This window comes from Ailuropoda melanoleuca, chromosome 8 (assembly GCF_002007445.2).
Source record: "Ailuropoda melanoleuca isolate Jingjing chromosome 8, ASM200744v2, whole genome shotgun sequence".
Classification (NCBI taxonomy): domain Eukaryota; kingdom Metazoa; phylum Chordata; class Mammalia; order Carnivora; family Ursidae; genus Ailuropoda; species Ailuropoda melanoleuca.
In genome coordinates this window covers 58438718-58457244 of record NC_048225.1, presented here as the reverse complement: position 1 = coordinate 58457244, position 18527 = coordinate 58438718, and the positions used below count along the sequence as shown (strand labels likewise).

At 37.5% G+C, this 18527-nt stretch overlaps 1 protein-coding gene across 1 annotated transcript in view; it reads left to right on the top strand.

Annotated features, from left to right (window-relative positions):
* Positions 1 to 8913, top strand: part of LOC109490533 (olfactory receptor 56A4-like) — a 195089-nt gene extending 186176 nt beyond the window's left edge. The window contains exon 3 of the mRNA XM_002924986.4: positions 8259 to 8913. Within this exon, the coding sequence (XP_002925032.2) occupies positions 8259 to 8913 (655 nt within the window). The remainder of the gene's footprint in view (positions 1 to 8258) is intronic.
* The last annotated feature ends 9614 nt before the right edge of the window (positions 8914 to 18527 follow it).

The window sequence follows — 18527 nt, the reverse complement described above, 5'->3', positions numbered from 1 at the left end:
TTTTATCTCAGACAACAATGAAAACATTCTTCTGTGAATCCTTGTTTCCTCCTGCTTCAAAGGAAACCTCCATTTCCTGGAACCTGCGGTCCCTTGGGAATTTGCCTGACTGACTCCTTATCTGAGGGTCTTGCCAAACCTTAGTCAAATGGAGCTGGATTAGAGTGGGAGTGTTTGACCCTAAAGAAACAGACTCTATACTTAGAGAAATCTGCCTGTTTCCTGATTTGCAAAGAACATAGATGACTCTCCTGCCTCCTGTTTCAGACATGGCTTTTGTGTTGTGAGGGATTGACTGGGTGGAAGTATGTACGTTATCTNGGATTGACTGGGTGGAAGTATGTACGTTACCCCAGAACTTTGGCTCTTGGGGTCAAGTGCTTTACTGTGAACATGCCTGACTCCCTTTTTTTTGGCACCTGTGGCATATGTGTCATCTCCTGGCTCCTCAGATCCTGCCAGACTCTCTTAAGATTTTCTATTTGTGCAACTTCTCTGGGAGCATCTTCTCCTACACTTCTTTCCTCCCTCTCTTCTTTCCTTCTTTCCCTTCTTTCTCCTTCCCTCCTCTCTTCCTCCCTCCCTCCCCTCCCTCTCTCCCTCCATCCCCTCCCCCCTTCCTTCCTTCCTTCCTCTTTCTTTTCTTTTCTTTTCTTTTCTTTTCTTTTCTTTTCTTTTCTTTTCTTTTCTTCTTTCTTTCTTTCTTTCTTTCTTTCTTTCTTTCTTTTCTTTTCTTTCTTTTCTTTCTTTCTCTTTCTTCTAAGATTTTTATTTGTAAAGGAGATAGAAAATCTTTTAGGGTTTTTTTTTGGGGGGGCAGACTGATATTGTTTGAAGTGTTATATGTTCTTTACCTCATTATTTTCATGACTCTATAATCCTCACTTCATCCCATATAACCTCCTATAAGGAACTTAGAACGTTACGTCACATCTCAGGCACCATCCCTCCCTGACTCTGACCTGCACAACTCAGCTGTCCAGTTCATTCCCTCTATTGCCATGTTTGCTTCAGCCTTCAGCCTGGGCTGGTATAGCTGTTGAGTTTTTCCATGATGACATAGAAGCTCTAGGGTTTGATTTTCACAAATAAGTGTGTTCCATTATTTTGCAATCTCTTCCTTAATGATGCCACATGTTAGTCCAATGTTTCCAAGGAATATTTTATAGTAGCTGCCTGTCTGTGGATGAAAATTAAGAGTTTGCAGTCCATTAGTTTTCCAAGCATCATTTGAAGAACATTCCCATTGGACTGTCCTACTTCTTCTGTATCAAAACTTTTCTTGGGGTGCCTGGGTGGCTCAGTTGGCTGAGCATCTGCCTTTGGCTCAGGCCATGATCTCACAGTCCTGGGATTGAGCCCCACATTGGGCTCCCTGCTCAGAGGGGAGCCTGCTTCTCCCTCTTCCTATGCCTGCCACTCCCCCTGCTTGTGCTCTCTTTTTTTCTCTCTCTGTCAAATACATAAATAAAATCTTAAAAAACAAAACAAAAAACCTTTTCTTTGATGAATGACTTATATTTAAATTTAATATTTCTGTACTATTTTAAAAAGTTATATATTTTGCAGCAGTGATCCTCTTTTCTTCTCTTAGAGACTTCTGTGTTTTGGCTCTAACAGACTTTCAGACTTATTTCAAACTTTCTTTGTTTCCCCTACTGTTGCTAAAGCAAACTGCTCACTTTTCCCTGAACATTCCCTCCTTGTGTTTGTTGTCTGTCTTTATCAGTTGACCCTTTCTACACCAACCTTCATTAACTAGTATCATCATTGCTGAACCCCAAACAGGGTTTGGCTGAAGTCAAACAGCACTTTGCACAGGGAGACTTCTTTTCGTGACTCTTACCTGGAATCGCTGCTCTAGCATCTTGAATATCTGTATGTCTTTCTCTGATGGTGTCATGAGTTTCTTTCAGGTGAAGAGAGTATTTTATTCATCTTTTTATTCTCCATGGATACTTTTACTCTTCCTTATGTAGAGGAATTTAGAATAAAGATATGTCGAATAAGTTCGAACGTTTTATCAGTGCGTATCTTGTCCCTCCCATGCTTTGAAAACTACTTGGGGACAATGATCAGGTCTTATAGTAATATGTGTTTTTATAGTACCTAATACAGAGGCTATTTTTAGCCAACACTAAATGAAATTTATATGAATTTATTTAAATGAAATTTATATCCCCCTAAGGTTGGAATAATCAGAGCAATTGGGATTTGATTCTCAGACCAATTTGGCCAAATTTGCTAACTCAGGTTTTATGAACTTTGGCTGAACTTTTTCCTTTCCTTGAAAATGGTGATAATGATCCTTCTCTCTTACCATTGTTTGGAAGAGTAAATAAACTAAGTATGAAAATTTTTGTTCAGTACCTTGAATGTGCACACCTTAATTACATAGATATTAAATGAATTATTATTTTCCTAAGCACACTGCTTTCCCTGCTGCCCTCTGGATATGAGGCAGATTATTGTCTCACACCTCATTTACCTTGAGGAGAAGGTATCCACGTCATTTTGTCCTCCTCTAGCCCTATAGTCATTTTATTACTAATACATTTCCTTGAGAAATCTTTTACATATGTGAGGGTTACTTTTCAAACTCCAGACTATTTGGTTCTCCATAAATCTGTCAGTTGGGCATTCTATTGGTATCTATTTCAATCTGGCTATGCCATGAGGCTACCTATAAGCATACCTTCTGGAAAGGCAAAGGACAGCCATGGGTGATATGTGGCTATGATACCATCCAGTGCTCACCTCCTTTGAGGCTCTCTGGCTTCCAATGTCACCTGTCCCCCAAAGTTGACTCCACATTTCCATCTGGGATAGTGAAGGGAGAAAGACAGGCTCTGACACCCCAGTCATGAAACAGCAGTCTGCTTTCACCACACCGAGACAGCTGTTGTAATACATTATCTTACTGACTTGTGGCCACATGGTATGCAGATGCTGGATTACTTTGCAGCCCCTGCCCAGGGCGGTAGAAAGGAATATCACTCTCAGTTTACCTGTAAAATAACCAAGGAAATAAACAGAGCCTAGAATGCTGTACCACCTATTTTCTACAGATGCCATGGAGTCCTTACTTTAGTCCAATTTTCCTTTTTTAGGGTACAAGTCTCCTGCAGTTTCTCTCAGAACCAGCTGTGACTTGGCACTTCATCTGAGAAAAGCTGCGAAGCTATGATTCTCTGCTTTGGAATTGTTCTCAGTAGAAAAGAGCGGTGATATCATTCTTTGGTGTCATCACCTTTGTCTGCCTTTCTCTTTTCTATCACAATTTCATCTTTATGTATTGTATTTCCTAATTTAGACTCTTCCTGAGTGAGGGCTTCTGGTTCTGGCACATGGATGCTACATAAACCAGATGGTAGCAGGAGCCTCCCTGGGATATTCCCTTCTGTTCAGGAAGAGGTGGCAGCATTAGAAGAATAAAGTAGAGAAGGATTATCTCAATCCTAGGCAATACTAAGGGGCAGTGCTAGCATGGCCAGTGAGGTGAGGCTGTTATGTAACCCAAGATTCCCTTTGGAAGACATAGAGGTAAGTCCAAAGCAAAAGAGGTAGTGTCTTGCCCAGCTATGTCCCAACATCTGAAACATGATGGCAGTCCCAGTGCTGGGACTCAGACCTTGTGAGGTGAGAAAGAGAGAACTATGTCCAGACTCTTCTCCAGCTCCCTCACTCCTATTTCTGGTTCCTAGAAGCTTTCCACAGCATTTCCTCTTTATTGCTGCATATACTCAGATGAAGCCTATACTCATCCGGTGAGTAAGTTAGATTTTCATGTTCTTATCATGCCCTGTCATTAATAATAAATGTCTGAAGTGTTCATTCCTATTTCCAATTAAGCCACTGCACTGTGGGTAATAGAGGAAATGATATGTCCATAACATGCTAACTGCTTGGCCCATTTTTGTACAATGACCATAATGAGATGACCCTAGCTTAATGATAATATTAAACTCTCATTTAATCATAATTTTTCTAAGAGTACACTTAAGACCTGAAATAAATCTCTCTCTTCTAAGTCTAGAAATATTTGTTTTTCAAACATATATGTTCCTTATTTAGAAGCACTCTTCTCCCAAAGATTTTCCTCAACTCTCTCCTTGTTACTGCTACTCCCATATTAGATTTTGTCTTCTCTGTTTTCTTTGCTTTCTTCTCCACCTCCCCTCCTGAGAATATGTGGTTTAGGCTCTAGGTTCAGATGGCTAAAATAGTCTTAGCCTCTGTGGGATGTGGGGAGGGAAGAGACAGCATGGACCTTAGGGCCTTAAAAATAGCCTCTGGAGCCTCTGAAGGGCTTGGGTAGGTGGTGCAGCAAATAGTCATAAATATCAGTAATAGAGTACAGCCTCCTCAGGCTGGTAGGTCTGGTTTGGAGGCAGGAGAATCATGAAGATGGGAATGATGAAGCATGTCGGCCTCCAGGTATTCCATATTCAATATAAGCAGGGAGAAGGAATTCTCCTGGTAGGACTGTAGCAGGTCTGGTGCTACAGATTCCAATTCTATCAATTTCTCCAAATCTGGTATATCACTGCTTTGAACCATGGGGCTTGAACTCACGACCCTGAGATCAAGACCTGAGCTGAGATCAAGAGTTGGACCCTTAACCGACTGAGCCACCCAGGTGCCCTGTGTCACTGCTTTTATGTAGGAGCAAAGTTTTTCTAGTATAAGCTATACCTTTCCCATTTAAAAAAGCTGAGATCAGGGTGAGTGTTCTTGGAATGAAATCTATATCTTCATTATTGCTTATGGCAGCTAGAGACCCAAAGTTGATTTCCTCAACTGCAATTCTGGCCCCTACAGAAGATTGCTGTAGAAGCACCAGAGGGGATAGGACCAGTAATCCCAGTTGCCTTGATTACTCCCCCTTGGCCATACCTCCGCATCCTGCCTTGTCTCCCAGTGCTCTTTCCTGCTTCTCTCTCTGGGACAGAATAGTTTTCCTATTATTCATGTTTCCATGCTCTCCAGAAGCCTGGATGTAGAGTCAATTCCTTATTTTTGGTTTGTTGATCCAGGAAAAAGAACATAATGACCAGTTGGAAATGAATGAGTTTATAGGAATAGATTTATTTCTTTAAGTTAACTGGAATCTGGCCGCAGGTAAGTTTGTATGGCCTAACAGGATAAATTGGTTTGGTCTGGATTTATGTTTGAAGCTGTAGCTGTTACCTAATTCTGATTCTACCCTCTGAACTTCCACTCTTTTATCACCCTTTGTTTTTTTTTTTTTAAGATTTTATTTATTTATTTGACAGAGATAGAGACAGCCAGTGAGAGAGGGAACACGCAGGGGGAGTGGGAGAGGAAGAAGCAGGCTTATAGCGGAGGAGCCTGATGTGGGGCTCGATCCCATAACGCCGGGACCATGCCCTGAGCCGAAGGCAGACGCTTAACCCCTGTGCCACCCAGGCGCCCCTTTATCACCCTTTGTTAACAAAACCTAGTTCCAGGCCCCAAATATGTCTTATGTGGAAGAATGGTGTTCCTATAAACCACATTTGGAGATATCTAGATATTCTGGTGTCCTTTGCCAACTTGTGACAACTGACTCCAAAAATATTAAATCACCTCATTGGTTTAAGTTACAGGTCAGGGCAAGAGTGATAATCTAACCTGAGTAAGGGAGGTAGGGATTGCTGGAAAGTCCTTGTCTCTGATAGAAGCATCTGTGTTAACTAATCTGGGCTCTCTGGATGTGTTGATTATTTCTGTCCTTAATCATTCCCATCTTGAAGTTTGAAAGATCAATTTACTTAAGAATCTCTAAAGGAAATTTGATGGGGAGTATTGAAAAAGAAAATAAAAACTAAATTTGAGCTGACCCAGAGCCAAATGAATGGAATTTCCACAAGTAACTCAGGTTATAGATGCCATTTGCCAATACAAAAAGTGAACTCATTTTAAGCAAAATAGAAAGAGGAGTGTTTAGTTTTCCAGAACTCTAGACCTGAGCTGTCTAATACACTACACATCCAGGCCACGTGTGGTTATGGGTGCTTGAAATGTGGCTAGTCAGAATTAGGATGTGCTTCACATATAAAATGTACCTGATTTTGAAGACTTAATGCAAAAACAAAAACAAGGAATGTAAAATAGCTCTTTAATAGTTTTTCATATTGATACATGTTGAAGTGATAACACTTGGGATATATTGAGAAAAATAACATTATTAAAATTAATTTCATGTGTTTCCTTTGAGTTACTTAAAGGTAGCTACTAGAAATGCAAAATTATGTATGTGACTCACAATGTATTTCTATTGGAATTGCTGCTATAGATTATATAGCAAATATGGAAACTGATAACGTATTAAGCAAAATAGAGGAAAAAATTTATTTCTTCCAATTTCAAAATATGCCTTCAAGTATTTACACTTAACTTACCTCCTTACATCTTAGGAAAGACGGGGAAGCTGGCTCTAGAAGGGTCAAACACTCATTAGGACCACTGCCATTGTTGATAAAAATTGGTTTATTTTGCCCTCCAGTACATCAGAAACTAAGGATATACTGTATGGTGACTAACAAAACATAATAAAAAATTATTGTTAAAAAAATTGGCTTATTTTGGGCATCCTCAGAGTGTGGAAAACGAAGTGCCACTGAACGTCACTCAATGTTCTGAGATAAACCTTAGCATGGCAGCCATATAAAAGATTATCTCAGAAGTGTCTTAAAAGCTCATAACTGATTAGGGTGTACCAGACCAGGCGTCCATGTGAATCTGCTCAGTCTGGGTTTGTGACTGACAGAGAATCCACATGGAATCAGAAGAAGACAGCAATTACTACTGTCCCTTACTCTTGGGTAGTAGTGTTGGACCAAAATTGCTGGCTCCTATGATTTTTTGTTCTTATCCCAACTGCCTGCCCAAGACATTAGAAGACTTTTTCATACCTTTTTGTCTCAAAGTGTATTCTTTTTTAAACTTCTCTAAGATGCTATTTCCTATATAAATGGTAGTAATGACTCTATTGAAGTCTTTAGGTATTTTATGGTGATGCATGTAGTTCTGACTTCTCCTTTGCCTATGACGTCATCTCTTGGAAGAAGGACAGGGACATGCATTTGTGTAGGGCCTATGGTTGATCTGCTCTAGCAGCAGAGCCTGCACAGGTGTCTGGGTATAGTAGGTAGTAGTAGTATAGCAGCTAGCTGTAGATTCAGACTTCATAATTTCAAGGCATGGCTTCACCTCTGTGATTTTAATAAGTGACTTTACTTACTTTTGCCTTTGTTTCCTCATCTGTAAAAGTGGGCTAACAATGGTGTTTTATTATAAGGAGGATGATCATGTAATTTGTCAACCAAGTTGGGAAACTGTTAAGACTGTGTAAGGACTTAAATGGGAATTATCCCAGGCAAACAGGAAATATTGTCATTCTACTATCATCCTACTTACAGGATTTTTAACAGGATGGAAGAGTTTATATTTATAAAGTACTTAGGAGGGGATTATGCTAAGTGAAATAAGACAAGCAGAGAAAGACAATTATCATATGATTTCACCCATGTGTGGAACATAAGGAATAGTATGGTGGACCATAGGGGAAGGGAGGGAAAACTGAATGGGAAGAAATCAGAGAGGGAGACAAACCATGAGAGACTCTGGACTCCAGGAAACAAACTGAGGGTTACAGAAGGGAGGGGCGTGGGGGATGGGGTAACTGGGTGATGGGTATTAAGGAGGGTGTGTATTGTGATGAGCACTGGGTATTATACAAAACTAATGAACCATTGAACACTACATCAAAAACTAACGATGTACTATATGCTGGCTAACTGAACATAAAAAGAAAAGTATAGTACCAGATACTTTACTATTATTTTTAAGCAGTTCTATGAAAAATAAATTACTTCTCCATGGGTATTCTTATTGTTTGGATGGATTTATTCTTGTCTTACCCTTCAAGGTTTTCCAAAGTGTCAGGAGTGATTAGGACACTTTACATGGCCTTACCCAGCAACTACTCCACTGCTCCAGTCTCTGAATTCCTCCTCACCTGCTTCCCTAACTACCAGAGTTGGCAGCACTGGCTGTCCCTGCCCCTCAGCCTGCTCTTCCTCCTGGCCATGGGGGCCAACGCCACCCTGCTGATCAACCATCAGGCTGGAGGCCTCTCTCCATGAGCCCATGTACTACCTGCTCAGCCTCCTCTCCCTGTTGGACATGGTGCTCTGCCTGACCGTCATCCCCAAGGTCTTGGACATCTTCTGGTTTGACAATAAATCCATCAGTTTCACAGCCTGCTTCCTCCAGATGTTCATCATGAATAGTTTCCTGACCATGGAGTCCTGCACATTCATGGTCATGGCCTATGACCGCTATGTGGCCATCTGTCACCCACTACGATACCCATCCATAATCACTGACCAATTTGTGGTTAGGGCTGCCATCTTTGTTGTGGCTCGGAATGGCCTTCTTACTATGCCTATCCCCGTACTTTCTTCCCGGCTCAGATACTGTGCAGAGAACATCATCAAGAACTGTATCTGCACTAACCTATCTGTGTCCAAACTCTCCTGTGATGACATCACCTTCAATCAGCTCTACCAGTTTGTGGCAGGTTGGACTCTACTGGGGTCTGATCTCATCCTAATTGTTCTCTCCTACTCCTTCATCCTGAAAGCTGTGCTCAGGATCAAGGCTGAGGGTGCTATGACCAAAGCTCTAGGCACATGTGGTTCCCACTTCATCCTCATCCTCTTCTTCAGCACAGTCCTGCTGGTTCTGGTCATCACCAACCTGGCCAGGAAGAAGATTCCCCCAGATGTCCCCATCCTGCTCAACATCTTGCACCACCTCATCCCCCCAGCTCTGAACCCCATTGTTTACGGTGTGAGAACCAAGGAGATCAAGCAGGGAATCCAGAAGCTGCTGAGAAGGTTGTAAGAGGTAAAATGGGTGAAAACTAACCTGGGGAATTGAAATTGGTAATAGGGAATAGTTTTCATGGTGCATAGGAAATTTAAATAGTTATTGCAGGGATAAGTTTGGATTTTGCACTCTCCAAATTTTCAGTTGATTATGGGGATATTTATATCCTGACTCTTGGTTTTCTCTGCACTGACTGGGACCTTAGTTTTTTGCATTCTGGAGTTATCTGGAAGTTTCCTTTGGCCTCATTTGTGTGAGAGAGAGTTGTCAAGTCATAATTACAGGAACTTAATTAGAGTGAAACTGTTTTTCAAATAAAGAAGAAATGGTATTCTAGTCACTTTCAGTGCCTCTCAGTTTCCCTAATTGTTTCATACTTAGATATGCATTAGAGCACTTGGTTCTACCTGACACAGTTCATACTGGTTTTGTGTCATGAATAGGTCTCCTGTGGAGATCCAGAAGTTGGCTCTAGAACATTGATTCTTACAGTAAGGGAATGACATGTATCACCCACTGCCTCCTCTAAGCCCTGGCAGATACTGTTAATATATTTATCTAATGCCACTTCTCTGGAGTCCTGGAGTTCTTTACTTATTTTTAATGAATTAAAAAATATTAAGATGACTTGTTTGTGTGTGTGTACACTTTAAGTGAAAGTGTGTGTCCTGTTTTCAGATGTGCTTTACTAACTTGTGTCTTCATCCTCTCCTATCTCACTTTTCCATCAGATTTCAGGTGCTATCTACAACCCCATTTTTTTCTGCTTTTCATTGATATACAGTTAAATTGACTTATTCATTCTACTTTCAGCTCTGTTGTGTCAATCCTCATATCCTGTGCTGGTGCCAGCATAGCATCCTATGGGATCCAGGCATCCGTATTAGTGGGTTATTTGAAGAAGAACTGGTGTGTTTAATTCTTTGAAGTTCCCTTCCTGATCATGCCCTGAAAATGGTGGGGACTCAGGTATTGGACAATATTTCCTGGGATTAATTTACATTGGTGACAGAATCCCCTTTTGGATACTGAGAGCCTCACATATAAGAGCCACTTGAGAATGTCTTCTAACATAGCTGATCTATGATGAAGGTAGTCATTCTTGGGGGATTTATAAACTAATTTATCTATAAATACTACTATAGTATCGTCTTTCACCAAAATAATAGCTTTGATCCACTCTCTCTTCTCTCTTCCACAGCTCCAAAGACTGATCCTAATCAAACACTGTCCTATTCACCCATCATTCCAGTTGCTCCTAGGTCATTATTTTCAGATTATACCCATTTATATTTTTTCCTAAAGTCTATGTTCAAGAATCTTCTTGCACATAGAAAACCAGTACAGTGTCTTCATTTGACAAACTGCAAGTCTCAATTTAAACTCTACCTACTTTACAATCCTTCCCTTTTTTCACCCCAATGAAGGTAATCTATCTGAAGCAACATGTATATCTCCCTCTGACACTAGTTTATGAATTCCTGAGTCTGTTGAGAGTTTTATTCATCTTCTTAGCTTTATATACTTAGGGCTGGTAGCACAATTATTTACATATTTTAGTTATTTTTGTTGAACTAAAGTGAATAATTCATACATGCAAATCTTGTTTCTTATTTCCTCTGAAAATTAAGGGAAGGATCAAGTTGTTAATATAATGTATTCTCCAAAGCACTTTACAAAAAACCTTACATAACTCACAGTTCAAGGTGATTTTATATAACATAGTACCTAAGACTGCTTCTCTTGGATGAGATAAGAACGAATCTTTATTTATTTGAATCCCAGGTATACCAATTGGCCACTGACTAGATGTGTAATTTTTGACTCACTGATCTGAGCTCTCATTTTTCTCATTTCTTGAAGAGTGATAATGAGCCTTTTATTATGTAATTTATCTGATTTTTGGGTGTCCTACTCTATGGGAAGTTTTTCAACCAGAGACTAAAACATGCTAATAACTTACAGATGGGAACCCATTTCATTATTTGCCTATAAACACTGATTTCTCTCATGTCTTCAAAAGAAGATGCTTTTCATTATCTTATACACCATGATGTATTTCAGAGATGCTCTGCTCTGCCCTGCATGTCATTTCTATTCCCCAGCGCAATTTCTTGATTATTGTGCAACACTAACTTATAAAATCCTTTCCTTATTCAAAGCTCATGATGTTGCACCACGGTACCCTCAGTCATTCCTTGTTCTAAGTCATCTTTTAAAATCTTGGTCTTGCTGCCTCATTTCAGATGTTGGCAGTTGCCTAAGAGTCTGGTTGGAATGCATCCAGACTAAAAGCACCTCTCTTCACAATGAAAAACTGGAGGGATCGCAAATGAGCCAGTGAGGAACATGTGCTCACAGATTCGCTACATGTATTCCTATAATTTTTCGTGTTACTATTTCATTTCTTTAATTTATAAATTGTATTTCTATAATTTTTCATGTTAATTCATTTAAACAATTTTATTGAATTAAAATTTAATTTTAATTTCATGTTACTATTTCATTTAAAAATTTTTAAATTTCATTCAAAAATGACATATAAACTTACAGAAAAAATGAAATTTTCTATAATTTACCTCTCGAGGCACACAAAAGTATTTGGTAGATTGTCTACATTGGCCATCTTTTTTTTTTTTCTCTTAAATCTCTGGATACTTAGAATTTCATATCTCCAGGGATTTTAAAGTCATAGAATCTAGAGTGCTCTTGGAATTTCCACTAAAGATTATTTGATAAATAAGCATTCAAGATTTACTTAATTTCCTTGATTGACAACAAACTATCATCTGGCACTTGGGCAGAAAACCTCTGTTTCTGTTTGGGATTTTAAAAATTCTCTCACTTGCCTGCATTTTTTTCCTTGGGCCCATATGGAAACTTTATGGTGAGTTTAATTTCTAGTACTAGGTTCAATCATTTTAATGATGTTCCATTTAAGAACTTGTAGGCTTGATAGCTCTAAAAGAGGTATATTGCCCCCTCCCATTCTAAATAATTTCCCATTTTCCTATAACATGCTTTCTCCTTTATAAGTTCTATTAGGTTAGTATTTGTCACTCATTTTTGCACTTCCTACTGAGTCAAGCAGAATAACAAACACATAAAAGATGTTTAGCAAATGCATATGTGAAAGATTAATAAAACATGGAATGTAGTAAAATGGGAGAATGAAATGATACGTGGAATGAAATGTACAATAAAATAGAATGTGGGAGATAAATTTTATATTTAGGAATGTGGTCCTAAATGTCTGGTATCTCTTACAGACAATGGTCCAATGCATGGGATTTTAAGATGCTCTGAGTGAAGTGCTATAAACCTCTATTTTCTCTTTCTTTTTGTATTTAAATGCATACATCTTTCCTTCACCTCTGGAAGTATGTCGGTCTGTGTGTCTGTAGGCTTAGTTAGGTAGGTATGTCTGTGTAGGATGTAACACTTCAGGGAATGGTGACCATGAGGACAGGAAACTCAAAGCATCTCTATTATATTTTGACCTACATGAGAGGCAACATTATGACTTTAGAATTTTATGGAGCCCAGCCAAGAGCATAAGGCAATAAGAAGTTGAAGAGTTATATACTGGCAGCAGACTACTAACTGAATAAGATATCCACTTAACTTTACACAGTACCTATCCATTTAAAGGCTTAGCACAAGGTAGGTCAATCAGAGAAAGACAAGCACTGTATGTATCACTTATATGTGGAATCTAAAGAAAAAAAAAACCTGTAAAAAACAAAAAGTAGAATGGTAGTTACCAGGAGATGAAGGGTGGAGGGATAAGACTGATAGCTTTTAAGGGTATAAACTTGTAATGAGTAGTAAATAACTAGAGGTCTAGGGCACAGTATAATGAATATAGATAATAATACTGTACCATAATTATGTGACATGATAAACACTGTTCCAAAAGCAATCATATTGCAATATAGAAATGTAGCAAGTAATAACTTTTATATACCTTAAATTTATGTAATGTTATGTGTCAAATTTATTCAATTTTAAAAAAAGTCTTAGGAGAAGAAATACTTTGTGTTAGGATTTTCATTCCACCCTGCATGTAAGAGAATGAGAATGCACCCCTTACATGTTGGTGTTTGAGGATGCAAAGATACAGAGATCATTATCCACCAGACATACATTATTCCACCAGATACATTATTCAACTAGACATAATTTTGATGGAATGAATGTCTGTGAGTTAGCACAAAACATGTCAAGTGTAGCTCAGGTCTGGATCTAGAAGGGATGCTGAATGGAGAAGCTGAGAGAGGAAAATTATTGTCCCACCTTTGAGATATATAGGTGACCATATATATCTGGGTCTATTTTTGGGCTCTCTAACTGTTTAATTAGTTGGTTTGTCTATCTTTGTGCCAATAGCATCCTGTCTTAATTCCAACAGCTCTGTAATAGGTTTGAAATCTGGCAGTCAATGTAAGTCATCCAGTTCATCTTTAAGACTGCTTCATTCAGTTCCCATACGAAGCTTTACAAACGACTTCTTAAAAAAAAGAGGGAGAAACTTCTGGGAATTTGACTGGGATTGCTTTGAATCTAGAGATTAACTTTGGGGGGTGTTGACATCCTTACGGTGTTACACCTTACAATCAATAACTGCATTTCTGTATTTTATTTAGTTTCCAATTTTGTATCTTTCAGTGTAAAGATTATGTAATCTTTGTTTAGACTTATTCCTAGATATTATTTTTTCTGATGCTATTGTGGTTGTGTTCTTTTTATTTTGTTTTCTGTTTGTTGTCATATATAGCTAATTTGTATATTGACTATGTTTTGGGTGATAATGCTAAATTCATGTATTAATTCTAGCTTTTTACTTTTGGGTTTTCTAAATACTCATTATGCTTTGCAAAATGACAGCCTTATTTCTTCCTTTGCAATTTGTTCTGCTTGCTATTTGTTTTTTCCAGATTTACTGTATTGAATCGAGCTTCCCATGCCATGTTGAAAAGAAGTGGTGATAGTAGAAATTTTTGCCTTTTATTTTGTCTTTTATTAAAGGAACAGTCTTTATTATTTAACCATTGATTACCATGTCTGCTGTAGGTCTTTTGAAAATATGATTTATCAGACCAAGGAAATTCCCTCTATTTTAATTTGCTAAGATCTTAAAATGGGTATTTACTTTGGTCAAATGCTTTTTCTGCTTATTCTGAGATGATCACATCATCTCATTTGTTATTCTGCAAATGCAGCAAGTCACATTAGTTTTCAAATATTATATTACACTTGTTTGTGATCACTTACTATTTTCATATCATTGCATTTGATTTGCTGATGATTTGTTAAGAACTTTTTTTCAAAAAGGTTTGTTTACTTTAGAGAGAGAGAAAGTGAGGGGGGAGGAGTAGAGGGAGAGGGAGAGAGAGAATCCTCAAGCAGACTCCCCACTGAGAAAGGAGCCCAGTGAGGGCCTCAATCACAGGACCCTGCAATCATGACATGAGCCAAAATCAAGAGTTGGCTGCTTAACGGACTGAGCCACCCACGTGCCCTCTTAAGAACTTTTATATCCATGTTCCTGAGAGGGATTGATTTCTTTTTTCTTTTTTTTTCTTTTTTCCTTTCTTGTAATGGTATTTCTTCCCTCATTCTTTTATTTTTAATCTATTTGTGCCTGTATATTTGAAGTGGGGCTTTCATAGGTAGCATATAATTGATCTTGCTTTTTTATTCAAACTCATAATTTTTGCCTTCTAATTGGGTTGTTTAATTTATTTGCATTTAATTTTATCACTGATATGGTTGGTTAAAACTACCATCTTGCTATTTGTTTTCTATACAATTTACCTGTTCTTTGTTCCATGTTTTCTTGTTTTCATGCTTCATATTCGATTATTTCTTTTCACTGTTTCTTCTCCTCTTTTGATTAGTGGTTATAACTTTTTGTTTTTTTATTTTAGTTGTTGTTTTAAGGTTTACAATATACATCATTAAGTTATCACAGAGTGCCTTAAAGTGATATACCATTCATATATAGTATAACAGTCTTATAATAGTTTGCTTATTTATTTACCTACGTAATTATCATTTCTGGAACTGTTTATTTCTTAGTGTGGATCCAGATTTTCATCTGCTATCATTTTCTTTCTGCTGAAAAAAGAATTCCTCTAATACTTTTTGCAGTTCAGGGCTCCTGGTGATGAATGATTTCAGCTTTCATATGCCTGAAAAGGATTTTTTCCCTTTAACTTTTGAAAGATACTCTCCCAAAAAATAGAATTCTAAGTTAGCAAAATTTTTTTGGTAGTTTAAAGATGTTGCTTCACTGTATTCTCACTGAATGGCTTCTGGCAAAAAATCTGTTGTTATTCTTAAATTTTTTCCTTTGTGTATAATTTGTCTTTTTTCTATGTCTGCTTTTAAGATTTTCTTTTCATCATTGATTCTGAGCAATTTGATCATGATATGCCTTCATATAGTTTTCTTCAGGTTTCTTGTGTTTGGGCAATCTTTCTAATCTTATCTTAATTATTGCTTCTATTTTTTTTATTAGTTCTTTTTTTCAGATGTCATATTTAAACATTGACTTTTATTCTTTCTTCTTTTCATTCATATAAAACACATTCTATTTTTATTACATGTACTACATTAAAATATGCTAAATTTAATATATAATATACATATATGTATATATATTTGATTATAGATTTCTTTTTGTGTACTTTTACTATTCTGTAGAGTTGCTTATGTTTTATGTTATCATCAGTTCAAAATATTTTCTGATTTTCATTTTGATTTTTTCTGTTACTTATATTTATCTAGATATATATTATTTAATTTGTGTGAGGTGTAGGATTGTCAGAAACATTATTATTATTGCTTCATGGCTTAATTACATTGTGGTCAGAGAACATATTTGGAATAATTTCAATAGTTTGAAATTCGTTGAGACTTTTTTATGTTTCAGCATTCAGTTGGTTTTGATAATGTTTTATATACACTTGAAAAGAATATTCATACTGTTGTGATTGGGTACAATGTTATGTACATGTCATTTGGGCAAGGTTGGTTAATTACATTGTTCTGTTTCCTATCTGTATGGGTCTCCTTTTTATCAGCTGTTCTATCATGTTTTAGGAGAGGCATGTTGAAATCTCACTTTGTGGATTTATTTCTCCTTTTGTGTTGATTTTTTTGCATTATTTTAATCAGAGTTACGATATTGTTATATTTTCTAATTCATCATTATAATCACTTCTTCATTGTAAGATATCCTTAATTATCTGGTAATGCTTCCAGCCTTTATGTTTGCATTAATCAGATTAGTGTAGCCACTGACATTCTCCTGGTTAGTATGTTTATGATATAGTTTTTCCATTCTTTTGTTTTCAATCATTCTGGGTGCTTATATTTAAAATGTGTCTTTTGTAAGCAACATGAATATATTCAATCTGATAGTCTTAGTCTTTTACTTGGAATACTTGGTCTATTTACATAAATGGAATTGCTGATTGCTTTATAGCTACCATGTTATTATTTGTATATTACCTCACACATTTTAATTTCCTTCTTCTACTTTCTTGTCTTATTTTGGATTAATGAAATTTTTATGCAATCTTTTTTAGTGTTATTTTAGTGATAATCCTGGAATAAAAACTGATATTCTTGACTTACTACAGTCTATTTAAATATACTGTTTGGAATGTTCAGGATTCCATCTAGTTGCTTTCCTTCAAGTGACATATTTTCCCTGTGTGAAGATATTTCTAAAGCTTAATATAAATTAATGATGAAATAAGTCATCATAAAGTACTCATTTTAAAAAGTTTTTCTAGAATGCAACTAATATACAAGATGAAGTCATTTCATAAGTCTATTAACATTTATCTTCCTAAAGGATCTTTTAGTTACATCTTCCAAGTCCCTGAGTGATATTCCTTTCCATTACAAGTAATACATCTCAGCTATGTAACTCTCAGACACCTCAGAAGAAACTAGGAGCTAATCACTGCTCTTTCACTTCCTCTGAGTATAAATGCAGAAATTTCCTTCCTTCCTTCCTTCCTTCCTTCCTTCCTTCCTTCCTTCCTTCCTTCCTTCCTTCCTTCCTTTTTCTTTCTTTCTTTCTTTTTTCTTTTTCTTTTTCTTTCTTTCTTCTCTTTCTTTCTTTCTTTCTTGCTTTGCTTTCTTCTTTCTTCTTCTCTTTCTTTCTTTTTCTTTTCTCTTTTCTTTTCTTTTCTTTTCTTTTTTTTCTTTTCTTTTCTCTTTCTTCTTTCCATTAGAAATGTGTGTGTGCCTACAGGGAGGCAGGAACCCATGGGAGCAGGATGCCCCAACCAACTCTTCATATTTCCAGCCACAGGAGAGTGGTGGCTGTTACAGGGACAACATCTTCATAAAGTTGTCCAGGGGCCAAAGTCACAATACTCTGGTTTCTCTTCAGATCTGGTTTCTCTTTCCCATTCCACCGAAGCCATAAGGAGAGGGCTAGTCAGAGTTGGAGAAATCACACATTACCCGACAGCAGCTGGACAGTCAAACTGCCATTTGGAGCAGACTTTCTCTGTAAGTATTTTTGAGAACAGTACAGTGGAAAGCCAAGCATAAGTGATAATTTAAGTTTGGTGTTCAACTTAATTCACTGTTCATTTAGAAGAATGTTATTGTGCCCTCAGATGTTAGTATGTGAAGACCCTGAAAATCACCCATGTCAGAAAAGCATGAGCACATCAGGGTGTGGGTCAGTTCAGCTCTGTCTCTGATTATCAGAGACATATTTTAAGTGTCTGGATTTGTGCCAACTGCCACAAAGAAAAATGATGCATACCTTGTTTTTGACCTTAATGCGCTTTGGTCCTCCTAGGAAAGGTGGCTAAGAACTATAGATCCAGGCAGAGAGATGAAACCATGAAAAAGGAACCTATAGAATTCCCAGAGTGTCTGTGGGAGGAAGATAACTTTCAAGTTAGGAGACGAGATTAGTCGCAATTGTGCTCAAATAAGTAAAGATAATGGGAAAAGCAGCCAATGTGATGTTGAAGCTAAGCAGAGCTGAGACCAGGGCTGGCTGAGCTGAGGTGGCAGTCCGTCTAAGTCAGTGGTTAGGTCAGTTATGACAGGTGGATGTAGCTTTGTAATTTTCCAAGTATCATCCCTGGAAAAGCAGTATTGGCATTACCTGGGAACTTGTAAGAAAGGTAAATTCTTGGCTTTCTCCCCAAAAAACTATTAAACTGGTAATTCTGGAGCTTGGTATCAGAAATCTGTGTTTCAACTAGCTCTCCAGGTGATTTTCATTTGAGATCCACTGGTCTAGATAAAGGAAAATCCTGACGAGAAGCCCACACTGTATATTCAAGAAAAAACAAAACCAAAAACAAACAGGTCTAAACCTTGATTGGGAGATTGTGTGTGTGTGTGTGTGTGTGTGTGTGTGTGTGTGTGTGTCTGGGGAAACTCCAACAACATGCCCCAAAATCCATCTGTGAGAGATGGTTTTTCTCCTGCCTCAGAATAAGCAGAATCTGTCCACTTCTTCCTATCAGGATCTGGGATGGTTAGGAAGATACTTGAAGAGAACTGAAGCTCCAGTCTGTGCAGCATTCTGCCCTGGGGGCATATTTCAGTATTCTTTTAGTTTTTCTCCTCTTCTAGAAGCC